General features: G+C 39.2%; 1 protein-coding gene across 1 annotated transcript in view; it reads right to left on the bottom strand.

Annotated features, from left to right (window-relative positions):
- grid2 (glutamate receptor, ionotropic, delta 2) overlaps positions 1 to 16324 on the bottom strand; it is a 408773-nt gene that overhangs the window by 90361 nt on the left and 302088 nt on the right. Inside the window, exons 6-7 of the mRNA XM_035658229.1 lie at positions 9777 to 9830; positions 2336 to 2509 (exon numbers count right to left, since the gene is read on the bottom strand). Of these exons, the coding sequence (XP_035514122.1) occupies positions 2336 to 2509; positions 9777 to 9830 (228 nt within the window). The remainder of the gene's footprint in view (positions 1 to 2335; positions 2510 to 9776; positions 9831 to 16324) is intronic.

Genomic DNA, 16324 nt, shown 5'->3' with positions numbered 1-16324 from the left:
TCTCTCTCTCTCTCTCAACCCTCCGTTTCCTTTCTCTCTCTCAAACTCAACCACTCACCCATCCACTAACTCACCCCCGCACACATTGAGTGTCAAACTGAACATGCGTATAGCGTGTTTCAAACTGTGCATGCACAATGGTTTCTACTCTCACTCTCTTTGTCCAATACGACAAAAACTCATTGTCCTTGACTGAAATGAGTTACACTCACATGCACACACATACATAAACACATACACGCCTCGACCCTCTACAGTAGAGTGAACACATACAACTGGACTCTACCCAGCAAATAATGGATATGTTGGAAAGGCTGGATTCTTGATAATAGATTTTTACACTTGAGAAGCACTTGATTCATATTAGGACAAAGAAGGCAAGCTTTATTTACGTACATTATTCAATGCTTTAGGGCTTCCTGGAGTTTACAACATCTTTGCATTAGAGAGGCACTGTATTTTGCATAATGTATGGTAGGCTCAAACCAACTCTAGGCTTCAATCAACCTTTTAGATAATTAAAAAAATAATATATTCATGTATTTAGCTGATTTATAATCTTTTTGTGGTTTATCTCTTTATTTTATTATTTTATTTTATTTCATAAAAAACAAATGAATAAACCTATTACGTCCATTCACTGATTATGGTTTGTGAAAGCCTAGAGCAGAACTGTCTTAGGACGTGAAAGGGAGATATCCACATAAACATTAAGACCACGTTTCTGTTTTCAATGTATTTTCAACCTTCATCAAATGTGTTCCTTGGGGGTCTTATGCATCCACATAAATCAACAGCACATTAATTCAATTTGATATTTTTGTCTTGACACATAAATAAGAATGTGTTCCCTTTTCTCCACTATATTTGATGGCAGCTTGATGACTCACATACACACAAAAAGGGATAATAATTGCATACATATTGCCACCCTGGGGGACATATTTTAAAAAAACAACAACAACAGAAACCCCCACTAAGTAATCAAAATGTGTAAGCGGAGAAAAAAACTGTCACTGTGCCTTCCATGCCCATACTACAAGATGAACTGTGTGGTCTAAGATAAACATAATGGTGGGAGCCAACTTTTCCCAAAATGAGTAATGTTCCAGGTAAAAAACCTCACAGGCAAAAACTGTGACAATGTCAAATCAGCAAGCCTGGTGTAATGGGAAGCTTTTGCATCAGGAGACATGTTGAAATGTCAAACTAAAACACTGGGAGCAGTTTTAAAAGACAGAAATGGAGCACCAGAGCGGCTTTTAAATACATAAGTAGTTTGAGACTGAGTTTTAAAATATAAAAACCCAGGTAGCAGTGTTTGAATCAAAATGCAAAGAGAAAAAGACGTGTGCATGTATAGCACGTCATTCTGAGCCACATGCGTATCAGATCCATCAGTATCTCTGATTGCATGATGGTTATGGAACTTGTGTTGTGTTGTTGTGTTGTATATTAAACAGCAGTTAAACTTCTGTACACTACAGGATAGGAATAAGAAGAAGGAGAAGAAGGGTTTTTTAGAGTCACTGCATCCAAATGAGACTTCAGAATTTCTGATAATCAGTTATGAGAACAGGAAAATGTGACATGTTAAGAAGAAAAACAGCTTGGATATTTATGCTATTATTTATTAATATGAGTGAGTGTGAGTGATATCACCAAAGGCACGTTCCTAAGTCTGTTACACTGATGGACTGTGTTGTGCTGATTATAGAACTTTTTTTATTGGGGGCAAAGTTGGCCAATAATGCTAGCAGCCATCAATTGACTGTATTCCCACTGGACATCCCCCTCCGCTTCAAGTAAAAGAAATGGCTGAACTTAATTAAATGATGTCTTGCTCTTTGATAGTCTTGATTTAGAGTGAGATCATTTTCTTTTTCTGATCATCCCTCCAGTTAATTAAACTGCAAGGGGACAAAATGCCAAAGACCAGGCCAAGAGCAACTCCCTACAATAGCTATGGCTATTTGGCTAGCACAGATGTTATTGGCTGAAGCATTTTGGTGAGAAGTGAGAAGCTTTCGAGCTCACTATACAACAGCGATTAACATTGACTTCTAAACTTTTAGTCTAAAATTTTAAGTGAATTAGCATTTAGACAATCTAGAATAGTCAATTCAAATTAAAAAAAAAATCTCTAATGCCATACCACTACAATTGAGCCACTAAATACACATATAATACACACAACTGTCCGTGGCTGCCAGCTACAGATGCAATTACTTTTAGTATGACACTTAAGCTTGTTTTGAGCATAAAACCAGTATCTTTATCGGATTTGTTGAAAATCTCTGACCAGCCTCATGAACACCACACCAAACCAGCTCACCTCTAGTTGCTGAGCCCTGGGGTTTTTAGGGTCACAGAGGGAAGTGTTAATCCTGTGGTTGTGTTTCACACAGCGCTGAGTTGTGTTTTGAGGCATGGGGAACGTCTGGCGCACCAACGTCAGCCGACCGATCGACTTCATAACCAACTCCTGTAAGTCGTAGTCTGAGATCTCCTGAGAGGGTGGAAAGAGGACAAGGATGGTGGTAGGGGTAGGTGGACGAATGATCAGAAAAAGAGAGAGTAGGGAATCAGAGAAATTATAATATCAATATTAATGCTCCATTAAATCATTTATTGCTGAAGGAGACTTATAGCCAACATTTCTGACAAGAAAATATAAAGAACAGTAACCACAACAAAAACTTTTTGGATCCCACTTCATAAATGTGCCTGTAAAAACAAAATGTTTCCAATTCATACTCAAAAGACATATTTTTAGAGGTTTAAGCCTTGTTTTATATGCTCTACTTTTCCCATTATCACCACACTGTGCCGGGAAAAAACACTGTCTACATCATCTGCAAAAATAGTTATTAGATATGAAAGGTACATGTCAGCAGATGGAAGAAACAAGAGAGACGAGTAAAAAGTGTGGACGTGTGTGTCTGAGTGTTTGTGCTTGTTGTGTACATACATGTGTGTTTGCACGTACTCTGCATGTCCTTGCAAAACCTTGGGGAGGAATCATTGCTAATTTTAGCTCTAGGACACAATCTCTCTCTCCCTCTTTCCATCCATGGATCTCCATCCATCCTCTGTGAGTGCAGAGGGTCATGTGGTGACGAGATGAGAACTGACGTTTATCGTCCCTGGTGGAGGTAACACTGCCACCAACCGAGACAGCCTTTGCTTTCTTTGTATAAGTGTGCAGTGATCGTCTGGCTTTGTGTGTGCTTGAATATGTCTTGTGTGCACATGCCCGTTTATGTGTGAATCTGTGGGTGTGTGCATATGTTTTGATGAGATTGTTTTTAAGCCTTCCGATCATGCAAAACCTTTTTGATTCCATTTCATTTGCACATGGCAGCCCACATGACAGGATGGATGGCACTCTGCCTGCAGACCATGCACATACATAAACAAGCCATCACACACATTTTATATTAGTGAGGGATAATATTATAGGTACCACTGGTTCATTGACTAATCTCAATGGATTTTCTTTGAGTGTAATTAACGTTCATTAAGACCTGTGAGTCCTTGTGATCAATGGTGATTAGAGGAGGTAATATACAGGCTTCATGGGTGTAGCTCTACTCATCTGCTTTAATTAGGTTGATATATGGCCCTCGTTCTATATGGACAAATTTGCTTCTGAAATCAAACTGATGCTGTAAAGAATAATTTAAATAAGGTATGTCAGATTTGAGATTCAAAGTTGCACATTGACAGTAAAGTTCAAAGATTGTGCTTCTTCACTTTTTCCTCTGCCGTCAAATCTAATTAGGTTCTTGAAATATAGTCAGTGAACTGCGAATTTTAGTCCTACAGTTGATTAGAATTACTTAAAAATATATAAAAACAGAATAAAGGATATTCATGCCTTGAAGAAGAACAGGTTTAACCTTTTATGAATGGCTTGTGCTCTAAAATATCTACTTTCTAAACAGTTCAAGTAAGGAGTCTATCTGCTGGATTTTGGTTGTAAAACGTGGCAAAAATCCCAAACAGTTGCTTACATAAAAACCCTGAAGGGAACTGAATTACAAAGCCAACAAAAAAGATGCAGGACAGAGGGAAAATGCTGAAAATTGCTAAAAAGGCAGATCTGTGGGCCAAAAGAGAATTAAGATTCACAGCGGGCAGTCAAGGGCATGCAAAGAAACATCGGCAGGCAAGAATTATCCAGAGTATCCCACTCAAAGGATCAAACTCAAACAAATATAGATGCACCAATGCACAGGCATACTAAAACACACACACACAGACATGCTGAAACTTAAAAGGAAAAAGATCATTTTGAGATTTGTCCTCTCAACAGGTGCGTGTCCATCTTTCTTCCTTTATCACTTTCTGTTTGCCTCTTTGTCTCTGGAGACAGACTAAACAGACTTCACCCAGTATGACTTTCAGTGGTGGCGTGTTCTAAAAGCTGTTGGCCTTGCAACAGCTGAGACTAAATGAATGTGACACGTTCATACACATACTGAATAAATTTTTATAATTAATAATTTTTATTTAAATCACACTCTCACGTACGGCACATCAACACACATGGGGGTCCTGGGAGAGAGAAGGTACTGGTGCAGAGTTGACATTCACCTCATATTATCAAACTGCTCTTTTTTTTCCACATCTCTCATAACTTCCCTCAGGCTACTTACTGTCAACCTTCTTATGGGCCTCTTCAATCAAAACGTTAAAATCAGACCACCATCAAAAAAATAAATGACATCATGCGAACTCTCAGATAAGAGTTTGATTTAGTACAATTTGGTTTATAAAAACCAAACCTGAACAAAATCATTTGATTTGACCTTCAAAAACAAGTATGGAATAATTACTGCTGATTGCCTTATTAACAGCTTGAGAGAATCTATAATCAAACTCAGTAAGTGACTTATCCACCTAGTTTTCAGTTACCTTTTCAATCATTCAGTTGTAATCAGCATTTGAACAAAAGTAGCATTATTGTTAATCTACCCACCCTTTCAAGCTGAATAATCAATTTAAAAATCTTTCAGTCCCAAGGATGATTGAGTGGTCACTAATTTTGTCCAAATACCTCAAACAAGGAGCTTTAGGTAAGTTGGAACCCCCCAAACGTCCTGCAGCTTATATCTGGAGTGAGTCATGAGTTGTTTACTCCATAAACTTGAAGTTTTGGTCTGCAGGCATCCCCATCAACCTCAACCCTCCACCTCTCTGTCCTTCCCTCCATTCCCTGAGAGCACCAAATCCTCTTATTCAGTGTTTTATTTAAAGAGGAGAGTCAAAAGCAAAAACACTTCCCTCATCCTCAATTCTTGTTAGAACTTCTTCCCTGACCCCTATACTTTGTCCTCAACCCCTCTCTTTTTCTACATCTCCCCTAGAGACACAAAATCCCTTCTTCTCTCTTCTTATCTGTAGATGAGGGGGAAAAGCTGATTTTATTTATTCTTTGACCCTTTCTTCCTCGTTCTCCTCTTTTCTACGAGAACACCAAATCCTCCCTGTTTTACTTGCATTCAAAAGGTTCAAAGTTGTGAAAAACAAAACTGTAAAAAGCACATCTCATTTCATTTGCCCTCTCTTGCCTCTCCACTTTTACCCCCGAAATGTCTCCTCCACTTTGACTCTTCTCTGTCACTCTCTATTTTCTGTGCTCCCCCTGCCCCCATGTTTAGCACATTTATGGGTTGTGTGATCCTTTGGATGGGCACATCTTCCTGTCCTCATTTACAATCAAATGGAGAAGAGGGGTATAGCAAAGGTAGGAACAGCAAGATGATGGAAAGTGGAGTGAAATGACTGAAAATGCTAAATGTTAAAACCAAGTTAATAAGTGCATGCAGCCAGGCAGTACATCGTAAAGGCAAAGGATTACAGTACAATGGTGAAAAAGCGAAATAAATATATGTCATGGCTGTAAAAAAAAAAAAAAAAAAGCATTCCAATGAAGAACAAATGGAAAACAAAACTGTGAAAAAGTTTCTGATTCAGATCCCTAGACCAATATGGAAAAATCAGTGTGTTACACTTGCCATGAACGAGACACAAAAATAAGACTCTAACAGCTCCAGGAGAGCCGCTTAGCAACAACAGTAGTCTTAGATGGCTGCAGTCATACTGGGCAACTTCCAGCTGTGCACACAGTGTGCACAACTGACTCGTTCTGCAGGCACTTCTGTAGCTGTAAATAAGAATGTTCTTTCAAATAGCTAAGACTGAAGCTTAAAAGAAGTTACAGTAACAATGAATGACATTAACTACCATACAGTTCTTGAGTTTGTACAATAGGTTTTGATATAGTTTCATTATTCAAAGGTTTGTCGAATGTTCTTTGTTCTCCTGTAGAAGACCATACAATCCTTTTGATCATGTTCAAAGCATGAAAATCCCCCAAATTTCTGTTACATGGCTTTCACAGGCTATCCATGCAGTCACATGTTAAGAGCCAAAATGTCAGAAAAGCCTAATCTCGTCTCATCTCATTATGCACTTATTCCCTTGAGAAACAAAAAGGCAGAACTGAATGGAAAGAAAGAGAATAATAAAGAAAGAGTGTGAACGGCAACATGGAAGATCAAGAATTATAGCATGACAGAAAATGAAAGACCATGAAGAGATTCAGAACAAGCAGCAGAGTTATCCTTCAAATTTAAGAGAAAGACCGCGAGAAAGAGAAGCCACGAGTGTCCCTTATTATTTCTCCCCCTCCTCATCCTCATCCTCATCCTCTCATCCTGAGCAGAACGAAGGAGATGGGGAGAAGAAGGATGATCAATTATGAACTGTGAACTCCCCCTCAGTGGGGCTGTCTGACTGCTGGCTGTAGATAAAGCAGAGTTATGACAACCATACAGTGCCCCTTCATCCATAATAAACCACAGGGAGGGAGAGCACTTTCACACATAGGAATATTCATTCTCCAAAGAACCAGCACTAGAAGACATTACGTATGACAAAATATTGTAGCTGCTCATCCATTTTAAACTCTCTGCTAGAGGACTTCACATAGCCCATGGTGGGAATATTGTGTCTACATCCGAACAATCTGTGACTACATTTCATCTTGATCCTGCTAAGCATATTTAAAACACTGAACCATTAAAAAGAGGAGGTATGAAGCTTTTCTTTAAATAATTCGAATATTTGATGTTTAGTATTGTTTAGAGTGAATGGAGCAGGAGAAAGAAAAGAAGGAGCCCATCAGACATGGCTCCCTCATGAATGCCTTAACCGACTTAGCATAAACGTACATTTTTAATCCAACAGGATTCTTGCACTTGTTTTTTCTATAACTATCCCATTGTTCCATTTGTCCAGAATCACAGGAATTTTGCAACAAAGCTGATAAATATTTTTAGCAACCTAGCAGATTGGATGTTGACTGAAAAACACAGTTACTGAGCAGATTTATGAAATGATTATCATCTTGTCAATGTGATTGAGGTAAATCTAAAATGCTTTCCAGTATGTTCACAGGTTCAACTGTTGTACACTCAGATCTTGAGTAAAACAATTCACTAACGAAGAATGAAGAGTTTACTCTTAAGAAAAGTAGATATCTTGAAAACAGATTTTAGAACCTTCATGTCATATTATTTTTTTCGGAAGTGATAAAGTAAGATAACTTAATTCAGTTCATGTCACCTCATCTCCCCTAAGGTTTTCCCTTTCTCCTTCACTTTCCTCTTCTTTCTTCATTTCTGGACATCTATTGTTTGTTCCAACTCCATCTCCCTTTTCCTTCTCATCGTCATTACCCATGTATTCTTACTTCTATAGGAAATATAAAACCATTTGCCACATTTATCTTATCTGTGAATGTGGTAAGTTAGAAAACAATCCCATATAAGAAGCAAACAAAGCTTAACTTGTTGTAAGTTTACTATAATAACAGTAAGAAAACATATTGGTGATATTATGCCATTGCTAAAACATTAACAACTGAGGGAGCATGGGCCTGCCAGGCTGCATATCACTATTGATTCCTCAAAGGCAGCAGGTACAAAGTGTTACAGGCTACATGCTGCTAGACACACACACAGGCTGGAGAATGACATGTTAAACCTCCCAGAAAGCTAAGCAAAGAGCAGGATGCTGCCAGGAAGCCTGAAGAGTGTTAGACAATACCAGATGCTTGACAGGATGCAAAGCAATATGAACGCAGTCTATTAGACAGCTAGACTTGAATTTAGCCTACCAGGCAGTCGAGCAATGATAGACTGCACAGTAGGCTGCTTGACATTGCCATCTGCCAAAAAAGTGTACAAAGACAATCTCTTAGGAAAGAGTAAGACTCACTTTTTTTAAGTGAACGGTAAATTCTCTAGTGTTACATTATGAAATGCACATTATAGTGGGCCATCTACTTCAATTAGCAGAGGAGACACATTTAAGAGGCATTACAGTCCTTCTGTGAAGTCAGTAACTAATAAAGAGTGGTTGTTTGGAACAGATTTATCCACATTTTTACCTATGATAAGTCTTCCATCTCTATTAAAGTGCAGGGATGAGGCTTATTCTTTTCCCTCCCTGGAAGTATTAGCATTTTTAGAAAATGCAAAAACAAGACTGAGAGGTTGTTTGAGGTACTTGTGGGGATTCTCACAATGTTACTGCAACCTCTCACTCATATCAAATATGAAAAATTAAAAACCTCCATAGCGCAGGACTGACATTCTAAAGGCGGACATCAGAAAATAATGATTGGCTGTCCCAGCAGCATTAATGGATGTCATGCATACTAACGTTTGCTTCAAACTGAAATACTTTGTTTGCATAACCGAGGAAGTAAGAAGACTGCTGAGCCTTGTAGCATTTAGCAGCATTACAGCCTATGGTTTGAGAATGGAACAGAGAGGCTACAGTATACTGAAGCATCTGAGTAGCTTCTCTTTTTTTGTACCAAATTAAGTTTTTCATTGTTCATACAGTAAATGTTGATTTTTGCTCTTCCTCCAATACATCTGCTTATGTCTGTGGTCGTGCTAACGCACTCACGTGTGTGTGTGAGTGTGTGGCAGCATGGACCCCCTGCTGGCAGTTCACTGTAATGCCCAAGGCTGCCAAGACACAGTGCATTAGCTAGCAGTGTACATACACACCCAAACACACACACACAAATATAACTGATCCTGCTGCTTTTGTAAAAGACACTACTACTCACGAAGCCAGATCAAAGATGTGTTCCTATTCAAAATTAGCATAAAATAATAGCCAATATTAAAGTTTAATTAGGTTTCTACTGTCGCTCTGGTCAGTCACTTTGAATGTGGTCGAGAGAAAAATCACAGGATTGAAGCTGTGCACTTTGAGGAATAGGACAGTTTCTTAGTGCTTGTCTGCTCTCATTAATCCAGAATGTCCTTAATATTTAAGTATTGGCCCTGAATTGGGGGGAATTGGGGAATATATGCTCATCCAAGGTCACCTTTGTCATTTCTGAAACCTTTGTTTGTAGAAAATGGCTCTATCTTAAATAAATGGTGAGCAATAAAACATATAAAATCTTTACTGTATTGTTCTGCCTGCGGTGCAAAGCAGCAGGTGCTCACTAAAACAAACTAAATTGTCCTTGGTCATCAAGTTTTGAGAGTTTCAAGGGATGAACTGATGTGAAACAAAAGGAGTCAAAAACTTTTAAAGCTCTCATCTCTCCTCCAGACACCCAAGACAATGAAGAGAGTTCTGGGTCTAAAACCATAAATATTCCTAGGATAATTGAAACAATAAGGGGAACTGAAAGCACACCCAGTAGAGGATCCATAAATCATTTCCATGGCACTCACCTCATTTATCAGGATCCAGTGACAATCAAAGGCCACCAGGTTGGTCTCCACCACCTGCAACACAACAAAACACAACATTGCATTTAGAATTAAGAAAAAAAGGTGTCATTAATTTGGTAAAAATAAGCAGACTTTAGATATATCACTGGTCAAAAGGGAAAGGAGTTAGGAGACAAGTAGTCTTTTTTTGTCTTAAAATATATTTCTTGCTCAGATAATGTAATTCATGGTATTTCAGTGTGAATATTATGGAAAAGAACATTATGGAAATGTGTACGCCTGAAACCTGCTGTGGAGCTTTGGCATAAGTGATCTGAAAAAAAGTTGCATCAAAGGTGCTCAAGGTATCATTCAAAAATCTTTTCAAACGCATGCGGCAATGTTTGGTTGTGTGTGACAGAATACTCAAAAACACACACAAACACAGACTTAAATCTCTACACTAGAACTTTTCTCACTAATTTACACAGATTAGACACACTTCTGATGGGACCTGTCTGTTTTATAGTCACACACCCACACACACACACATACCTAGCCACAAATACACTGCCTCAGAATAGTATGTGTCGACAGGGAAAAAGAAAACCTTTTCCATCAATTTTTAATGGTGCAACTTAAATATTTAAATGTGTCAACTCTTAACCAGTAACTACATAGCTGTTAAACACTGCAGCAAGGACACTTTGAAACTGTGCTGCCTAGATGACAGAGACAAGGCAAAATCATTTTGAACTCCAAACACACCTAAAGTACATTTGCACATACATTTCGGTTTTGTCACCCATTCCCCTTAACATAGCAGCAGTAGCTTTCTTTTAGGTTGCTCTTTACCTGCTTTTTCCAGTGGCCCTTTACCCTTGTTTCACACCCCTTTCCTGATAATTTTCTCCTACAAGCATGACCCCGCCTTCTGTCTCCTCTTTTCCTAAACCCAACATTAATACACAAGTGGATCACACATTATCAAAACAGCTACATCTTGAACTACTGAGAGTAAAGAGCCCTCTCTCACACTGCTAGGAAGTTTCATTTATTAGTGCATATGTCTGTTGTTTGGCTTTCTTTACCCTTTCTTCAAATGGCCAGGAGACAGCTGGACAGTTTGTAGAACATCATTTAAGGGGAGGTAAAGGATAACTTTTCTAAAGAATAAGTACAGTGCCATTAAGATCCTACAAAAAGTAGATGTAGCCAAGCAAAAAATAGATGTTTTAATGCAACTCCCTGGTTCTCTTTGTCTGCTAACTCAAACCAAATAGTACTGTCATTTATTACCCGCTCTCTCTGTTGTTTGCTATCATCTCTTGTCTCTTATCCTCTACCCACCTCTCTCTTTACAAAACCATTTCGAGACATATCACTCCATCTGTATCATTTACTTTTGAACAAGGACGAGGGTTCAGTCTTGTTACCTTGCTTTTGACTTCTTTTGTCAGAAACACTTGTTTCTGCCTCTCACCTCTTTCGTCTCTCATTTTCTCCCTCGCAATCCCACCCGACCCTTTAATTTTGTTCTCTTATCTTTCGTCCTGCCTCACTTCTCATCCCATCATCTTTGCTCTCTTTTAATTGCTCACTTCCCGCTCTGTGACTGCACCCACTGCTCTCCTTCCCTCCTCTCCTTCCCTCCTCTCAACCCCTCCACTCCTGGTGTAAAAATACAGTGGCACTCGTATATCATTAGCTATAATTGTCTAGGTGACTATAGCGCCGTGTGTCATAAAACACTTTTTAGCCGTAAACAAAAGGCAACAGCTGGAGAGGGTGGCGGAGCGTGGCTAATAGTGGTTTAATCTCCCACAGAGTCTCCATAAAACTTCATCATTATAACACCGACGGCTGCCGTAAAACACTCGGTCTACAGGAAACACTGTTGCGACACAGACAAGAAGTAAGGTAGGAAGGAGAATGATGAAGAGAGATGCAAAACAAGATTTTTGCCATAATCTTTCTTCTCTGTCAGCAGAGAAGAGAGACACAGAAGAAAAGCCAATGGTTTGGCAAGCTGTTTTTCTGTTCGCCATTTATCTGTCTGTCTTTCTATCTGGCTGTCCTTCTTGTTCCCTTGGTACTCATTAAGATTTCAGACAATATTCACATCGGCAAAACTGACTTTTTAAACATGAAAATACAAAACGGTGTGTGCGCGCCTTAATTTGTGAATGCACTTGCATATGTAAAATAATGTAAATATGTTGATGTTGATGTTGTTTGTGAGTATGCAAGGATTGGCGGATGCGAGTTTTCCACTTGTCCCATTATAACTTCCCTCTGGCAGGCGTCTGGACAGATGTTTCAAGCTAATTAGCGAAAGGGCAGACTCCTAACACTAGACGTGACTCCTCAGGGGTTGGATCAGTTCAATGCACTCACTCTCCCTCCACCTTCTCGTCTCTCTCTCACACACACACAGCAGCAGGCACACGACACTGACACAGCACCCACAAAGGCACATAAACACAGTTACAGAGCACCATGTTACAGCTGCCTAATGGCTATCCGATAAGGCTGCCTTGTTTGTGGGGCAGTGGTCAGTTCTTGTCCAGCACACGCGACGAGGACGTACAAGGACTGACCAACCAGCCGGTCGCATTAACAACTCAATGCCAACGTGGCAGGTAGGAGTCACTTGGACATCGTTCCCTTAACGCTACCACAGAGATCCTTCTGACCTCTCTGACCAGCTCCACAAAAGCTTCATTTCGGCTCAGTTCTCACTCTCTGAAGTCAGAAGATCAAACAAGCACCAGCTCTGTGGTTCCAGGACAAATCCAATCACTCAGTGTCAATATGAGTAAGTCTTTTCTCAAAGTCTGAAGGCAGACAGAAAAGAACTTGGGCTGATCTGCAATATCATATCACTGTGCACCACAGTCTCACATGTGTTTTAGAAAGTGGCCATGATACAGCCAGAGACAGTTTTGATCCTTTAATTACCTCTGTCCACGTGTCACTCCTGAGGAGAAAATCACTGATATTGGCAAATGGCTGCTGTTGGTTGAGTCCATGTTTGCCGCTCATACCATGGCCTCAATTGACAAAAACAGGGTAACACATGCCCACACACATACGTAGATAAATATAAACACGCACTCTTTAGAAACAAGGGGACAAGAATAATTACCACTGAAAAGTATATCCACATATATGGCAGTTTGTGTTTCGTTGAGTGAGAGGGTAAGAAATATTAATGCGAAAGCAGATACTGCCTAAGTAAATTGTGGGGGAAGCATGAAGAGGGAGAGTGGGTGTTGCTATTGAATAAAGTGCTCTAAATTGAAAATTAGTTGTGTAATTTAATTTCATGCACTATTTGTGATCAAATCAAGCAAATAGCCTACAGCCCAGCCTCCAAACTACAAATATCCAAGCTTCACACTTAAACATGCAAGCACATTCTGTGAAAAGTACAGACACGCATACAAAAGTAACACAAAGCCAAACATCTAAAAACACAAGCACACGCACTTGTACAGATTTATTTCTACCACTGAATTCCATCACAGTCCAGCCACTGTTGCATTATTTGTACTATATGGTTACGCAAACATTGACGCACTTCAAAAAGGACTGTGCTATCAATCTTGTCAGCACAAGCCTGCTTTTTGACTACTATAATTAATATGTGTTTCTATGTCCACATATGCGTGTGGCTCTGTCTGGGTCCTGAGACGAGCGAGTATGATTATTGTCATCATCCCAAACCCTTCATTCCATCTGAATGCTGTAAGATGTGGAAGGGTAAGTATAGAAAAACTAAAACATGGGCATTGGAGACAGAGTAATGGAGAGACAGACAGAAAGGAAATTTTGATATAAAAGTACCTTGTGTTTCGTGTACTGTAATTTCCAGAAATGACAAGACAAGACATGACAAGTAATCAGCTTGAAAGTATTTCTTTCAATTCTATTGATGAAGTGGTAACACTTTACAATATAGAAAGGAATTAAGTCAGCATGATGTACTGTTTTACATGGAGGTGGACACAAAGCTGACTAATGATTCATTAATGTTACTGTTGGGTCTCTGTAAATAGTTTTATAAGGAGTATGGTTTAGACCTACTCTATTTGAAAAGTGTCCTAAGGTAACGTTTGCTATGAATTGGCGCTATACAACTAAACTGAATTGAATTGAATTAATGAGTTGTTGACTAGTTTTGTTCAGCTCAGTGGTTGTTTCATAGTTAATCAGGAACTATTATACTATTTATGAACTAATCAACTAAACAGTGGTGGAGGAAGTATCCTTCACTTAACTAAATGCACTACCATCACACTGTAATACTCAAGCAAAGGTCATGCAATGAAAATGTTACTAAAAAGTATTTAGATGTAAATAAATGTAGTTAACGTATTGAAAGTACCCAATGCAGAAAATGTCCCCTGTGACTGTTATACTACAGTGTTATGCTATATTATTAGCACTTTTTGGCATTTTATTCAATCCAAATTATACTAATTTAATAATCACACATTGTGTGTTCATGTGGAAGCTTTCCAATCCATTTACTACCAAAGATAGTAGTCGGTCTGCCCAGTCCCCAGTTTCTGGCTGCTAGCATGCTTGTGCTAATGTCAGTACTACTGTGGCCCTTTCAATGCTCCTGACAACTTCATACATCTCAGGTCCACATGTTCCCACTTAAACACTCCCTGTCATCAATTAGTGAGCTATGTAACCTCTTTGCACCTTCCTCTTTCATTCCCTTGCTTTCTCTTACCTAATCATACACTCTCTTCCTCGTGTCTCACAAATCTGTTACAAAACATTACATTACCACTGCTATAAAAATAAGGAGAGCAGTTTTACCCTCTCACCCCCTCACGTCATTTTAATTCAACCCGTCTCTCACATTCAATCTCACCCTCTTTCACCCTCCTTGTTTATGAATAGAGCATTTAGTGCATGATAACTACAGAAGAAGTGTCACTTGCCTCACTCATGCGACTCCCACAGTGTTCCTTTGCATGTCTGATTGTGAGATTGTGTATGTCTGTGCATGCGTATGCATGTGTGTGCATATTTGTGTGTGATGATGTCAAGCAGAGGGCGGTGCATTTGACACTGCTTTGCTCTGAGGATTTACATAGTTGGCAGAGGAGCACTGAGCTCTGATTGATGGCGTGCAAACAGGCAAGTACAAATACACACTCGCACATGCTCATGCACAAACAGACACTCCATTGGCATGCATTCTGTTAGCACACTAGCTGCTAAGACTGCTAATTTGAAGCCTTGTGTTTGTTCGTCCACTGTCATTTTGCATGAATAAACAAACTCAACTGTGTATCCCACACCACATACATGCACATCATCATGGAAATAGATAAAAGATGATACCTGCTTGTCATGTAGAGCCATAAACTCACTCAGCACGCATGTATCAATACATCTGGGACATGACAGCTATGACTGAAGACTTTAACTGTCATGTTAGATAGGGTCTTTGGAAAATTACATCGTGTAGCATGATTTGTTACTACATGGTTTGTGGAGCAATGGTAAGCTTTACACAAGCCGTGGAGAGGGCATCCTGCCCATAGACTGTTTGTTAACACACAGCAAATACACGCAGCCAACAGTAAATATTGTGTTTAATATTTAAGACATCTGTGTTTCATCTCTACAAATTATGTTCATTTAGCTTGAGAATACTTATGGTTGCAAAGGAGACAAGTCCTCATTTCTTGAAAACATTAAAAATCTAAGAAAAATGCAGTAGTTCAGGTAACCTTAAGTAAGCGATAAATCAAATAAAGTATAGTGGTGCCACTCAGGCATAAAAGGTATGCACTCATGTAGTGTAGAGTAATGGTTCACATTGATGAAAGTGTTCAGTGATTGAGTTGGACAAATGGCACATGATTAATAAATCGATTAAAACATTGAAAAAAATGTGCTGACAGAGGCTTTAGTAATATTAAGTAGATGAAAGGTCTCCTGTGGAGTTTTTGACCACATGCATGCCACAAATACGATATTGTCATTAATATATTTCTGGGACCTGTGATAGTCACATTCTTGTATGTTTTCACAGATTGTCACACAGCCAGATACAATTAAAAAGTTAATTGGTAAATTGCCAGTGCATGAGAGATCACATTCCCAGCCCCTAGTTGCTGCACACCTGATGGTGCTGTCTGCTGAGGTACACAGGCTGGGAATATATGTATGTATGTAATAAAGTCTTGGTCTTGGATGCACTGGACCATACCATGACATGAGTCAGGGGGGTGTCAAAGGCCTGTGTGATTCCTCCCCAACAACTAATTTTTTTAAATCAAGACCATTACTGTATGTTTAATTAGTCTGATGCAGCCATGGTCACACACCAATGATCTAAGTCTATAAATGTTGTGCTTGTATGCTAGCGAGACAGCGCGAGAGGTGGGGGAGGAAACAGAGAGATATTGAAGAATGCAGATTTTGTCAGTGTGTGTGTGTTAATTTATGTATGTGAGGTTTTTGGTGAGAACATTATGTCTTTGCAAACTCTGTTTGATGAGGTCTCTTATTCTATCTCTCTCTTCTCTCCCCTCTTC

Source organism: Morone saxatilis, unplaced genomic scaffold (assembly GCF_004916995.1).
Source record: "Morone saxatilis isolate NCDOM2014 unplaced genomic scaffold, NCSU_SB_2.0 Contig16, whole genome shotgun sequence".
In the NCBI taxonomy this organism is placed as follows: Eukaryota; Metazoa; Chordata; class Actinopteri; family Moronidae; genus Morone; species Morone saxatilis.
This window is presented reverse-complemented; position numbering and strand designations above follow the sequence as displayed.